Source organism: Chlorocebus sabaeus, chromosome 8 (genome assembly GCF_047675955.1).
Source record: "Chlorocebus sabaeus isolate Y175 chromosome 8, mChlSab1.0.hap1, whole genome shotgun sequence".
In the NCBI taxonomy this organism is placed as follows: domain Eukaryota; kingdom Metazoa; phylum Chordata; class Mammalia; order Primates; family Cercopithecidae; genus Chlorocebus; species Chlorocebus sabaeus.
The window spans coordinates 109170399-109185959 of record NC_132911.1 but is presented as its reverse complement, the minus strand read 5'-3'; the positions used below and the strand labels follow the sequence as shown (position 1 = coordinate 109185959).

Here is a 15561-nt window from a genome sequence, read left to right as displayed (position 1 = left end):
GTGGTTTTTTAAAAAATCAGTCTCATTCCAAGCAAAAACTATGTTTTGGGACTTTTAAGATGGCTGTAAAAGAGTGATACCACAATGTCATAAGGTATAAATTTTTTCAATCTCATGAGATAAAAGCACTTTAATTTTTTTTTTTTTTTTTTGAGATGGAGTCTCACTCTGTCACCCAGGCTGGAGTGCAATGGCACGATCTCGGCTCATGGCAACCTCCACTTCCCATGTTCAAGCGATTCTCCTGCCTCAACTTCCCGAGTAGCTGGGACTACAGGCGCACACCACTGCACCCAGCTAATTTTTGCATTTTTAGAGATGAGGTTTCACCATGTTGGCCAGGCTGGTCTCGAATTCCTGACCTCGTGATCTGCTAGCCTTGGCCTCCCAAAGTGCTGGGATTACAGGGTGAGCCACTACCCGGCCTATAGGACACTATTAACCTCTATGTTTACATTCTAAAAAGTATTACTTCTCATTTTGCATTGCTAGATGATTTACCTAAGAAAAAGTTAATGATTTTAAAATAAATTTCAGGAAAAAGAAGTACTGAATCCAGGAAAACAGAGGCTCTGCCAAGGAACAATAATGTCATGTGGAGGGAGGGGGAGGTGGCGGAGAAGGGAAGGGAGGTTCCTGCCAAGCAAAGCTGGGGGCTGTTCAATCAGCCCTATCAGTGCTCCATCAGTGTCTCCACTCCAGCCAAATCCAGAGAAAACAAGGAGTCAAAGATTCAGGTCAATAAGCTTATAGGCGATTTGCACAAACAGTTCCTCCAGCAAGGTAAAAAACAAAGTCATATTGGCTTTTCTTTTTTATTCTTTCTCTTTGAACTCCCTGGTCCAAACACACCCTGGAAATGTCAATGTTATATGCAAGAATTTAAAGAGCTGAGCTTCTTAATCCCGTTAAGAAAAAAGGAAAAAAGTTGCCGGTAAAGGTCCCCTTCCTTATTGAACTCAAAGTGATTATGGTAGAGCTGTCTTATGCAGATTCTGATTCCAGTTACTCAAGCATCAGAGGAGGCAAAAACATGTCATTAAAGGCATAACCAAGGAGAAAAGAAAGCATGTTCATTGAAAGGTTTATAAAATATAGCGAAATAGACTTTCTGAACTAAAAATAATAATAAAATGAACATAAGAAACGAGGAAACAAAATACCATGATGTTTGACATGGGATCAAATGAAAAACAACGGTTACTACTCCCACAACCAAAACTGCATAAATATACAGTTTAAAAAAAATTCTTTTCGTTAAGACTCTAGATAAACTTTTGTTGCTTTACCTTAACATTCAGGCACCAGGGGCACGGAGGGATTAATGCCAATAACCTCAACTTAGATTTGTTACAAGTAACAAGGAGGAATATGGCTTTTCCTCTGTTATTTCTTAATCTTTAAACAAAGCCACAAAACTACAGGAACCAACAGAAAGAAAGGAGGATGGGAGGAGGGGGGAACATTTCAATGAGCCTGGCAGCCTATTGGCAGAAGAAGTTGAGTACAATGACGAAACTGGTTCTACTTCTCTGCCCCTCGATCTTTCTAATTCAAGAATGTGGAAAGACAGAAAACACAAACCCAACTCTGCTATTGTGGAAGGGAACAAAGTGACTCATATCATCCTCAAACACCCCCAAACTGCTGTTCTGGAAACCACATTAATGAGCTACAGATGGAGTCTCATCAAGTCCTTGGCTACAGGGATAATTCTGATTGGGGTTATCTGTATCCCCTGACAGCTTTCCCATTTTACCTGTTTCAATTTCCTGCTTAACCTTTCCTTTCTGCAGGCCTTTCTTCTCCAGGCGTATACACACTGTGTCGTGGCCATGTCTCGTCTCCCAGTCTTACCTCAACTCTCTTCTGTGGCTCACACACTATAGTTTCTTTCCACTGTTCTGTTCCCGAAGGCTTCCATAGTGGTGGGAATCCAACAGATTCCAAGAGCAGCAAGTTCTACAGGTGTGACAGTGCCTCTTCTGCTCCCCAGCTCACTGCTGTCCTCTTCTGGCTTCCTGTAACACTAACCTCACAGGTACTACAGACTTGACTCAGTACAGGAAGCTCATTCTTTTCCCTCAAGTCTCCAATCAAAGTTCACCTTCCCCATCACTCTATGAAATAGCATGTGTGTGCACGCTATTTCACCCTACCAACTTTGCCTGTTTTATTTTTCCTCATGTTCCCCTATCTCACCTAACACTATAAAATGTGATTCAATTGTTTATTGCCTCTCTCTTTCTCCTCCTGAGAGTGGGGATTGACTTTTGTCTAAAGCTGTATCCCAGCTCTGAGAAGAAAGTCTGGCAAAAAGCAGATGCTTACTTAATATACAGGTTGAGTTGTATTGAATTTGATCTAGTGAACATAAGTGAAAGTTTCTGACAGTCCTATTAAGTATCTGATATGTTTGCTTTTGATTGGTATTAATTACTTCTGGGGCTAACATTAAATCCAAGTCTGAATAACCCAGGTTTTTATTCTATTTTCTTTAGTATGCTTTACATTTTTTATGTTAAAGAATCTTTAAAATAACCTTTGTTTTCTGCACACTATGTGGACTCTTTTTGAATGCAGTGAGAATTTCCACTGTTACACCATGTATCTTTCCTTACTTTATGACATAATTTCCATCACGACCCCTCTTTTTAGCCCTAATATTTCCAAATTGAAGAGCGCTAATTTCAGTTCATTTTTCTAGGGCATTAACTACACCCAAGTATGTCTCTACCATTCTCCATATCTAGATGCAAGGACGAGGCACAAAGATTTTTCATCTTCCCAAAGCAACTTTGATAGCATCATTTTCCATTCTGGCCTTTGTTTTAAAATCATAACATCAGTCAACAATTTGTAAGGACCCTCTTTAACTTTTCTGGATAATCATTGTAGATAATTCAAAGTTCACGTACATGTAGTTTCTTTGGGGTTATCTTGTTGTTCGTAATTCAATAGGTTTTGGGGGAACAGGTGGTTTTTGGTTACATGAATAAATTCTTCAGTGGTGATTTCTGAGATTTTGGCGCACCCCTCACTTGAGCAGTGCACACTGTTCCCAGTGTGTAGTCTTTTATCCCTTACCCCCCTCACCTGAGTTATCTTTTTTAAATAGCACTACATTCTACTAGCATCCAGTGACACTGACCTGATTCTTCATGTTCACATATTTTGTGACATTCTCCTGGAATTTATCCCAAAACATGTTTATTTCACTTTACAATTATTAATTAGAACTGCTCCATGCCAACCCCACTCTGAAACTCACTGTCTTTGAGTTTATCCAAGAATTGCTCATATATAGGTGTTCCCACCTGCCAATAGTGACATAACTAAACTCCCAAGGTTGCTTTCCAGACCACATATATTTCAGTTCATATTGATTTGCTTAGTTCTACAAATACATTGATGTACTTCCATGTCTGGCACATAAACCAGAAGAAAGGCAGACAAAATAACTGAATCAAAAAATTCAGTACCACAGGAAATACATAGCACTTATGGACTGAGTCTTGATGTCTTCATAATTTATAAATTCAAGGAAATAATCTTGCTTGTTTCCTTCCTCCCAGAGATACTGTAAGGCAAGATGCCTCGTAATCTAAACTCATAAACAAAAGAAGACAATGTAAATTGAAAGCATTGCTTTATATTTTGCTAAAATGTTTAAAATCTAAAGGTATCAAAGTAAATTTCAAGTAGCATCTTTTTATAAACATACTTCTTTTCATTTCTTTGAAATGAAAAATAGGAACACGAAATATGCAACTAATCCAAAATAAAGAGAGACACAGGAAACGCCAATAGAATTGCCAGGTTCAAATTTTAAGCATGCGACTATAACAAGGGTATCTCTGAGATGGATTTATATAATTAAGAATTTTATACATTAACTTTAACATAAAATTCTGACCAACAATCTTGGACATTTCTGTGGAATCTTACATTATACGAGTGATTTGGGTTTTATTTAATCACATGGTTTATAATGACTAGAAAGTTTACTAATATTAGTAAATGCAACTTTGAGACTTGTAGAAAAACTTGCCTTTCAACGAGAACATAGATAATATCAGTGTGGAACTGAGAAAAGTATTACAATAATAAGAGCCATTGAAGAACTATAATTTTAGTTAATCATTGAAAATATCCTGTATAATATAGATGCTCAATTTCAAAAGGAAGTAGAAACTTCATGATAAGCTATGTCTTCAGAAATGTACAGAGTTTTTCTTTTTCTTTAAAAAAGTTATGATAACATATGATTGGTTTTATGCAAAATCCAGTTGCTAAAATATGACGAAAAATATGTAGTAACTCTATGTGTATCCTCAGTATACTCCCCTGATAATGTGTCAAAATATCTTGTTTAGAGAACTCAGACCTTCTGGCCACATTTTTTTATCTGAACTTTCAAGCTATCCTTTGTTTAACAGAAAGAAAACATTCAATGTACAAAATTTTTATGCTTGGGACCCACATAAGTAAGTAGGTCACGGGTAAATTTTGATCATGGGTAGCCTTTAGACCAAAAAACTTTCCAAATAATCCAATTTCTTTTCTAGTAAATATCAACAATTTTTAAATTGTCATAAATGATTTAAACTATGTGCAAAAAGTATGTTTCATTAATGAACTCAAGATATTATTATTATTATTATTACTATTATTATTTTCTTTTTGAGATGGAGTCTTGCTCTGTCACCCAGGCAGGTGTGCAGTGGCTCAATCTCGGCTGTCTGTAACCTCCACTGCCTCCCGGGTTCAAGCAATTCTCCCTGCCTCAGCCTCCCAAGTAGCTGGGACTACAGGCACCACCACCACACCTGGTTAATTTTTGTATTTTTAGTAGAGATGGGGTTTTGCCACAGTGGCCAGGATGGTCTCAAACTCCTGACCTCAAGTGATACTCCCGCCTCAGCCTCCCAAAGTGCTGAGATTATAGGCATCAGCCATCGTGCCTGGCCTAAAAATATTTTTCTTCAGAGGAACATGTCTTATTTGCTTTTCCAGTAATGACACTGGCATTGCTAACCATTTAAATACTTCTAGTATTCTTTTTTTTTTTTTTTTTGAGATGGAGTCTCATTCCTGTCACACAGGCTGGAGTGTGGTAGCATGATCTTAGCTCATTGCAACCTCCACCTTCTGGGTTCAAGCAATTCTCCTGTCTCAGCCTCCCAAGTAGCTGGGATTATAGGCGTGCGCCACCACACCCGGCTAATTTTCGTATTTTTAGCAGAGATGGGGTTTTGCCATGTTGGCCAGGCTGGTCTCAAACTCCTGATCTCAGATGATCCACTTGTCTTGGCCTCCCGAAGTGCTAGGATTACAGGCGTGAGTCACCGACCTGGTTACTTCTACTCTTTTAATTGCTAATCTGTCCTCTTCCTCACAATTGGCAATAAAATATAATTATGTGTCACTGAGAAAAATTGAGAATTTCAACAGAAAGATTAGTTTCTAATTTTCCAGAGAGAAAACATTCTCTTTCCATTGTAGCTAATCAACTTAAGTGAAGAATGGATAGTATTCCTTGCATGACCTCAAGGGATGAAAAATCTAACAAAGAGTTGTCTTTCCTTTGTACCAGTTCCAACTGACTTCAGTGGGAATTCCCTGGTCATACATTCTGTGAGAGTAAAATAATGAAATTATTTTCCTATCAATAGTAATATTGCTATTTATCCTGACAAATATCATGTGAAAATAAGAATTATTATTCCCACCCATTATGACCTTCTACTTTCAAACTAAACATTACAGAATTATCTTATAATACATGTAGGTTATATATTATTTAATATGGTCTCTATATCATATACTATTATTTTACGTACATCTGACATTAAACATTTTTCCAACTGTTTATAAAATAATTAATAATAATATCTACTGTATCCTGTTCAGAACAATTGTAATTTAATGTTTTTTCTTAGTTCCTAAAGGCCTGTCATTATTTTTCATGAGTCAGGACTCTGGTTAGTACAGCTGGAGTGACTGTCTTAAGACCACAGTTACATCATCATGTAAGCATTTGCCATAAATCTATTTTCTCCCAGAAAATTACTACCTTAAAACTTGGAGTTCTTTACTCTTTCATTTAACATAGCCCTTAACCAGAGATCGTCCCCAAATTTGCAATTCATACAGTAATACCTATCATACTGCCTTCCTGGATGAATTAAATTGACAAAAGGTATGAATCCATACATTAACTCTTTTATCCACCTTCTAACTCTCAGTTCCTCTCTTTATTGCAATATCACAACATAAGGTAGTTCTTCTACAATGCACAAAAGGATATATTTCCTAACAAGAAAAAAAATTGAGATGTCTTCAAACATAAATTTAAAAAATATCGATCTCCAGCCAGCTTAGATTTATTGCCATAGCTACATATCATCAATAAATGGTTCTAGCAACTAAGGAAAATATTAATTTGGCTTGAAATCTGAGTCAACACCAGGAAAAAAAGCCTATTTTGTTCATACTTTTCTCATTTTCAATTAAAAATCTCTGATGTAGGAGACAAGAACCAGGCTACAAGTCATCTTGAGGTCTACATGGTTAAGGAGATTTTTTTGAATTTCAATGTGTCCAGGTGCCATTCTGTTTCCACAGTTTTAGGGCCTGGGGTTCTACTGACGACAGGGACGGGAGCTGACTGACATCTTTTGTTTCTGACATTTTTTGTTGACACCATCAACAAGAGAAAATGATACTGGAACTTTTAATGATTAAATACATACATGGCCACCAAGATATGCGAATTGACATTTTTTTGAGAAGCTACAATGACATTCTTGATTTGAGACTATGAAGTCTGATTAACATATTCAAACATACACATATACAAAAAGTCCACTTTATTATATTTATCTGCCTAAGAAACAAACATGTCTGAATAAAAATGGTGCATACACAAACACAGACATACAGAAACAGACATACACTTCCAGTCAAGCCCTCTGCAAAAGCAGCTGTTCTAAACCAAGGAAGTGATCCAAGCATTTGTGAAAACTGTACATTGGTGCAGGAGGAGATAAAAGACTTGCAAAACAATCAAATAAAAATAAATATATAAGAATCATGAGAAACCTTAAACTGACTTATGAAAAAAGTAAACAAATGAGTATATATGCTCCATGAGAACTAAGTCACTGGCAAGGCCATCTGGCTCCAAGTCATGGCTGGAAATAAGTTGCGGTATGTCTCAAGTGCTTCTTGGATTATATTGTTAATGTGTCAAAAAAGTATCTAGAATGGAGAAAGAATGTGTATTGTTTTATTTGACAATATCCCCAAAGCACCATCCTCACTGTTGAAAGTCAACATTAAACACCTAAAGCATTCGGTTTTCAAAAGGAATGAGCTGGAACCTTAGTTGAGAACTCTCTGCCTCATTCAGTGCTAATATTTAATGCCTAATTTAGTGCCTTGCAAACAATTAACATTCAATAAATTCTTGTTGAAAGAATGAATGAATAAATGATCAACATTAAATATATTACAGTTAATTGGCCAATAACATGAAGAATGTGCATAGTTAATTGGCCAATCAACATGAAAATATTTGTTTCAATAGAAAAAATTACTGGTTATTAGAGTGGAGTTACTCGTGTCCCTCAAAATAAAATTTTATGTTTAAAAAAATCTGTACTTGTTTTCAGATGGTTGAATTATCTGTCAGCACTTTGAGCACTATTATGCATTTTTTAAAACATTACAAAATCATTTAAGTGGACTCACATATTACATCGAACCATCAACAATTACCTTTGTTACAAAAGTATTCCACTTCTTCACAGCTCAGATTTTCAGGCCCAAATTCTGTGGAAAAGCTTTCCTCCAATGGAAAGTCTCCTTTGGAGATGATGTCTGTTTCCTCTGATGGACATTCTTCTTCCTCATCTTCAATGGCATCTTCAAGCGGCCCTTGAAAAAGAATCAGGGACACTGTACCAAAAATATCCAAGGAAGACAGTGAAATAAAATCCTTAAATAGACCCTTTTTTTTGTTACAGTGGTGAGAAAAATAATATACTCTAAGCAGTACCACCAAGGGGACTCACACAAGATAATGCTACATCCGTATAGACAAGGAACAATGACCTATGATGAAAGATCCAAGGAAACCAGTGTCAGAAGTTATAACATAGAAAGCAACCTGCATCTCCATTGCTTCCCCACCCCCAACCTCAAGCCCCAAACTTATTTTTTTGATTCCCTCTTTAAGAGCAAAACTGTGCACTTTATGTTCATTTGTTAGAATTAACTGCCTGGTAAAGAGTACAAGTCTCTTTTACACTGTTGTACAATTTTACCTGAGATTTTAATAAAGATTTAAAGTAATTGAATGCATTTTAATTGAACTGAGATTTTAATAAAGTCTATACTTTTAAAAATCCATCTTAAGAGTGGATTCTGAGAAAAGATTTCATTATATGTGTTTGAGGCTTGAAGAAAAATTACATATTTCTCTCCCTGATGAAAGCATAACCCTATTCATAATTAATTGAATTTTTTCTGAAATGAAAAGTGGTTTTCTAATGAAAAAATGTAATTTGTATTTATGTGATACTTTTTCAGTAATAAAAATACAACTCCCTTGGAGAGAATGAGAGTGAGGGGCGCTACATTAATGGACCTATTTTATTGAAAGGAAAGGGAGGGCTGGAGTTGTTCAGACCGATCTGAAGTGGACTACATGGGAATACCACTGGGCTGATTGTGAATTTCTGACTGCCTCTAAAGAATCGAAGTAACCAACTCATTTTAATAAGTAGAAACTGCATTTGCTCCCAAAGAAGTGATGTGGCATTTTATCCAAAGAACACAATTATGGTAATTTGTACTAATTGTCACTCATGGCAGCAGTCTCATCAGACAGGCTAAATACTCAAAGGCTCAGGCAGCCTCTCACTCTCACTTTTTAGATATGTGCTAGGAAATTTCCAGGGCCTAAGGAGCAATCTTATAAATAATTTAAAATAGTACATATAGTACAATTTTTATATCTATGTACATAAATAGAAATAAGTATCGTATCTAGTGTTTCCCCAAAAAGTAATTGTCAAAGGACTCAATTAATATGACACCTTGGCCTGGACAAAATAATCGGATGGGTTTAAATGAAGGGACATCCAACTGAAAATTTCTTACAGAGTCTCTTTGTCCTTTAAAAAATGTGTTTTACCCTTCATTCTTCAAAAGAGCAAATGTCAAGAAAAAAAGGATGCCCTAATTCTACTCTGGTCATATCGTGTTTTATTATACATTCTGTGTGCTCAAGGTAGAGGGTTAAAAGAACCATGGATTTTGTTTCTGCACCAACCACATTCAAAAGTCATGCATCTCATATTAGATTTTATCTTATTAACTGTTTCAAGGTTAAAATGTATAATATTTCACCTTTTAGAACAATTATGTCAAAGAGCAAGACAAGCAAAGAATATATAAAATAGTAATAATGTAAAATATTGCAATCTTTAAATCATTTATTTGATAATTTCAAGAGATAAGTTCAATTATTAATGCTAAGTCTAATGAGAACTTAGCATTAATAGATTACATGATTTCATTTATGTATTTCATTTTGTATATACACCATAATACATCCATGTAACAAATTTGTTGTTATAATTAATAGAATATTTCTTTTTTTCAAAAAATGTAATTATAACAACAAATTTGATCAAAAGAAGACATGAGCTACATCATTTGTTTCATGTAAGAGTTTCAAAGCACTTTCTATTTTTTTATTTGTATAATTTAAGGGGTACAAGTGCAGTGTTGTTACACGGATGTATTATGGTATATATACAAAATGAAATACTATTCAAAGCACTTTTTTACATGATCTTTAAAATAATCCAGTGAAGTAAGTATGAGAATTATGACTATTTTTATTTTGCAGATTTGAAAAATGAAGTTCAGGAGGTTAGTTCACTAGAATAAGGTTTCCAACTGACAAGTGAAAAAGTTAAAGTGAAAATTTAAGATGATTATTATTTTTTGAGAAAGGGTCTGGCTCAGTTGCCCAGGCTGGCATACAGAGGTGCAATCACAGCTTGCTGCAGTTTCAAATTCCTGGGCTTAAGTGACTCTCCCACCTCAGCCTCTGGAGAAGCTGGGACTACAGGCATGAGCCAAGAGATTTTAAAAATACTTTTAATTAATATACTACTATGTAAACCAGTCTTTGGTAGTTATAAATGCATTGCTTCAGAAACAACTTTAAAACATAGGTAACTTAAAAAATGGTTAATTCCTATTAACATAATTATTTATTCATAGATGCTTAATGATCTCATCTTTAAAAATTGAAAACTTTCTTGTTGCTCTTCTCAAATTACTGAAAGTCAACCAAAATACTAGACCCCTCCCCAAAGTCAGAAAGATAGTCTTACAGACTTATAAAAAATAAAATAATTACTATTATTTTTATTTACATAATTTATACTCACACTACATCAATATGTAAAGTAACTTTTAATATCAGTTTTAACAGAAATTACAATATATATTTCTTTTGAAATATATGCTTCTTTTGGAACATATACTCTGAGTTTTACTAATGAAAAGTAAAGCTCTAACAGATATTTTCATACATAAAATATGAAAAATAGAAAAAGAAATTCTTTTTTTTCTGGATGCTCTTCAATTATAAAAGCCTGTATATAATAAAAAGAATGTATACATATTATACATGTTTAAGTAACAGTAATATATATGCTTTCCTTTTACAAAATGAAATTCTAGGCATACCTACTTTTTTAGAAGAGGATTTACTAAGAATGATATGTAATGAATAATTATTTACAATATTCAATGACAAATTGGCTTCAATAATATGACATCAATTTAAATTTAATCACTGTATTAAAAATATATTGAAATGCTCATGGGAAAATCTGAAAGAAAAATGTACACACAAAGCATTTATTTATTTTTAAATCTCAAAGTCATGTTACAGTAATTTTATATATACACAGATACATATGTATATTTATATATATATAATCTTTTATTTATCAAAGTTTTTGATAAGATCTTAGTATTATATATTTCAGGGTTGTTTTATTTTACATGTTGGCTCTTCCTTTGCAATTCCAAGCATGGAATTAAAAAGAAGCACCTACATGTTTAAAAATGAATTATCAAAATTCAAATAAAAGGTGAAAAATCACTAAGCTCATTTGTTCCAAATTTTTTGAACATGAGATCTCATTGTCAATATTTAAAACAGGCCATAGGAAGGTCATTTGGTGACCAACTTGTATTTCTTCCAAAGCAAGTGTCAGCTTTATATAATTTACTGTACTTTAAAATGTAAAATAACTAACCATTTCTTTAGCTATGCTATCAAATCAGGCTCTGGGAAAAAGGTTTCTTTTAAAATGCATAGTATTTATGGTTTAAGATCTGATCTCACTCTACTCTCTATATTGCATGTTTCTTTAACAGGAAAACCTTACAGATAATCGGTGGCCATAAACTAACATTTTAAAAGGGTAAGAGACACTTGAAGCACAAGTACAATTAATAGCACCAATGAAGGAGGGAATGAAGGAACCTCCTGTGTATGGATTAGTGGGCACAGAAGTCCACTTCAGAAAAATCACCACACATAATTTGACACAAATAATAATATCTACTCAGAAAAGGCTCACGACTGAGCTCCATGTGCCCTCATGGAGAAAATTACTTCTGATTGAGGCCACTTGGCAGGCAAGTGTGAGGAAATCTGAATTTCAGCTCTTCAATTGCTTCTGATTTATAGATATTCAAACACACTCACCAGAATTAATAGTCTCAATGTTTATAAATATGAATATTTACCTCATTAAAAAATACTACTGATTAGTTTTACACCCTCAAGCTATGAACACCGTGGTGCTATATGTTAGGCCCATAATGCTGTTCATTGTCTCTCAGAATAAATGAGGAAGCATCCTCTCATATTCTATACTGGTTGAATAATGGGAATAACTGGGAAATTCTGGTGAGTACAAAGTAGTACTTCCATTTTCAGAGAAGAGAGGCAATTGTGTGCCCAGGACCATCTGAATTGGCCACAGCTACCTTTGCCCTCTGGAGAGAAAGCAGAAGATAAGAAGGGAAGTGTAGATTCACCACACCTAACGATGCTGATGGACAGCCCAATGTACAGTGAAGCTTTTCATCTAGGCAGTACCAACAGCTGCACTGTGCAAGCTGGGCCTAAGGTGGGTATATCGGATGATTTTTCATTTGGTGGTTGTTTCAATGATCTGCAGTTTGTAAATGACAAATGGGATATCAAAGATTAAATAGTCTAACCCTATACACTGGTAATGTAATAGCTGAATAAAATGAAATTTTAAAAAGTGGATTTGCATGGTTAAGAAGCAGGTAAGGGAGCACTTAGTACCCCAGATAAATGAATTTATAAGAAAATTATTACTACAATTTCAGGGGGTTAAAGAAATCTCTGAAATGCATCCATAGCCACTGGAGTAAGAGCTAGAAGGTGACAAAGAAAATTTGAAAACAAAAAAATAAAGAGGATGAGAAAATATATAGGCATTCTGAGGAATAAGGATGAAAATGATGCAAAATAAGCAAAACAATGAGGAAATGTAAGAAATGATAAAGAACAACATAGTAAATATTAAATCAAATACATGCATCTTTCAACATACATTGTCTCAATAATAACTTTCTACTTTGGTAGCCTACTGTAAATGGAACAACAACCCTCACCTAAATGCCAGATTGTCTTTGTTCAGATAACTTCAAAGCACTTCAGAATAAGAAGCATCTAAGAATGAAATTAAGTTCTACAAAAATTAATACACATTGTCATGTATTAACAGGGGAAAGAAATACCAACTTCTATGGCTCTGATATAATATCCCACAAAAGGGACCTTTCCTCTTAAACAGTTATTGGCATTAATGTATTATACATTACTTTAGCTTGGTATTGCATGCCTTTTGATTAAAACAAGACACTCTGTCATTATGGAACTACAGAAAGCATTCAATCTCCTCTTCATGTATTAATATTCTAAGCATTCTAGAAGCTGCACAAGACTAGCCACCTAGCAAAATGAGATTGTTTCAGAATACTGGGCAGCCTTGATTGCAACTGACAGGTGGGATGAAAGTCACATTAAAATATTATCATTCCCAATAATTAAAATAATCCATCACAGTGTGCATAGAAATTCCACTAGGTGAGTTTGCCCCCGAAAGCCCACAAATATTTCCAAACCTTTTTATTCCAGAGCTTCCCAATGTATCCCATTTTGGATCATTTTAATATCAGATAGCATTATTAATATTAAAAATTAAAATTTCCATCACAAACTTTATGTCATTTTACTTGTGCACAGAACAAAGAATCTATGTCAATGGAATACATTTCTCAAAATCTTAATCAATGAATGAAAATGAAAATGGTGGTATTCTCCCAAGTTGCCAGCTCCTGTTTTATGCTCTTTTAAACTCTTTTGCAAAAGATCCACTCACACAAAGGAATGAGCAGGCAAATAGAGATCTCTAATGTATATAAAACAAAAGGAACCTCCAAATCACACAGTGGAAGAAACATACATACGTATTTCTTTAAACACGATATGACATCACAGTTGGGCCACATTTGTCAAATGATGTTACCTTTCGAAATATAAATATAAAAAAGGGATAAATAAATTCTGGTTCATGTTTAATATATAATATATTTAATATATAAACACACAAATATATCAAAACTCTACATAGGTATACTCTATTTTAGTTGATAGGTAAAAGGAGTTAAAATATAACTTTTCATTTTAAACTTGTTACATTTTCTATATGATGAAAACAAAGCAGTGGACTGACACTAAAATTGGATGTCTCCTTGCCTAACAATCTGTATTCTTGACTTGTATTTCTGTTAATTTCAGCATAACATTCACAAAATACAAAATATAAAGCTCTTCTAATAGGAAAAATTTAGTATGATATGTTCTGTACATATATGTCCTGTTTGTTCAATTAGTATTGGGAATAACCGAACTCTAAATTAAGAAGCTAAATCGCAGGAAAATGTTTCTCTCCTCTCTTAATTATCCAGTAGGAACGTTTCTAGCTTGAAAGTACTAATATGTTTTTACTAATTTTATCTGGGGCATATCTTGTGGCTCTCAGTAGTTCCTCTCTTAGAGTTCTCAGCTGCTACACGCAGACTTTCTTATGAATCATTAGCCTGTAGGCACACCTCAAAATGCTTCTCACTCGGTTCCTATTACATTTGTCTCATGCATATCCCACAGAGCCATTTAATGAGAAGGGGCAAAGAAGAGGGACACTCTTTGGACAGTGCAAACCCATACTAACTCACGTAATTGAGCTTAACAGCAAGAATAAAATCTTATTTCTGTAGTCTAAGAAAATACTATTTTAAACGAGCAAGTTCTTCCTGCAGTCACTCACTTTTAACAATAGTTGCATCAGGGGATCTAGTAGGAAGGAAACATTTTTATTAATTTTTCTCTTATCTGCCAGAAGAATGTTGATTTTTTTCATTTACATTTGTTGCCTGCAGGTAGCAGACCAGAGAATCATATGGTAGAAATTCTTCTTTTTGATTAATTTCTTTCCATGTGTTATGTTATTTCTTATATATAATTGATTTTGGGCTTTTGCTCATAGCTGTACATCTTTTTTATATCTGTACCAACTGCTGTCCTTCAATCACGAAAGTTGAAGGAAATTACCTGAATTTCGTTAAGTTTATTAAAAACGAGATCTGTGAATATTTAAATTGAGTTTTGAAATGTTAATGCAAAAAAAAAAGATATTAGAGAATTTTTAATGGAGAATTCAATTTGACCACATACCATTGTAAAATGAAGGGGAAGGGGTCAGGTCTTATTCAAATTGTTTCTTTAGGGAGAAAAAATGTACTCTTTAATCTTATAAAAATGGAGTAATATTCTTTGCTACAAAGTCTTTGGCCATTTTTATAGATGGTGGTATTAACAGTTTTTGTATATAAACTTGAAAACAATTTAAATTATGTAAATTTTATTCCCCCTGAAATGCCTTGCTTTGAGAACCTTCAAATTAACTGCATGATGCTAACAAGAAAATAATTTTTCTTAGAACATGCACAAGCCTCGCAAGCAGCGACTAATCCTACATAGTAGATTAAACGCCGGTATCACAGGAAAAATAAAGTCAGGGGAAGAAATACAGGCAAATTTGAACTAGAATCTCTAATGACTAATTTACTCTCAGGAAGTAACTCAGGCATTGAGAAAATTCAGTTCATTAGTACATGCCTTGTGCATTGACCCAGGAAGTTAGTGACAGAGATGGCATTGAAATTCAAATATTTTGTAATCAGGTCTCAGTTCAGAGTCCTATAAAGTTATCTCAGTCTATTGAAGATGGTAACCCTATCAAGAAAAAAATACAAAAGTATATTCATTACCAAAATGATGTATTTTTATATGATTGAGATACATTTCAATAATAAAAAGCCCCTAATAGAAAGTAAGTACAAAAGATGAAAGGCATTATA

The 15561-nt window shown here is 34.2% G+C and overlaps 1 protein-coding gene across 2 annotated transcripts in view; it reads right to left on the bottom strand.

The window, feature by feature from the left end:
• Nucleotides 1-15561, bottom strand: part of ZFPM2 (zinc finger protein, FOG family member 2) — a 478449-nt gene that overhangs the window by 377705 nt on the left and 85183 nt on the right. The window contains exon 2 of one of the 2 annotated variants that reach the window (XM_008001331.3): nucleotides 7783-7941. The exons of the other annotated variant lie outside the window; for it this stretch is intronic. Within the exon in view, the coding sequence (XP_007999522.1) occupies nucleotides 7783-7941 (159 nt within the window). The remainder of the gene's footprint in view (nucleotides 1-7782; nucleotides 7942-15561) is intronic. 2 annotated transcript variants of the gene reach the window in all.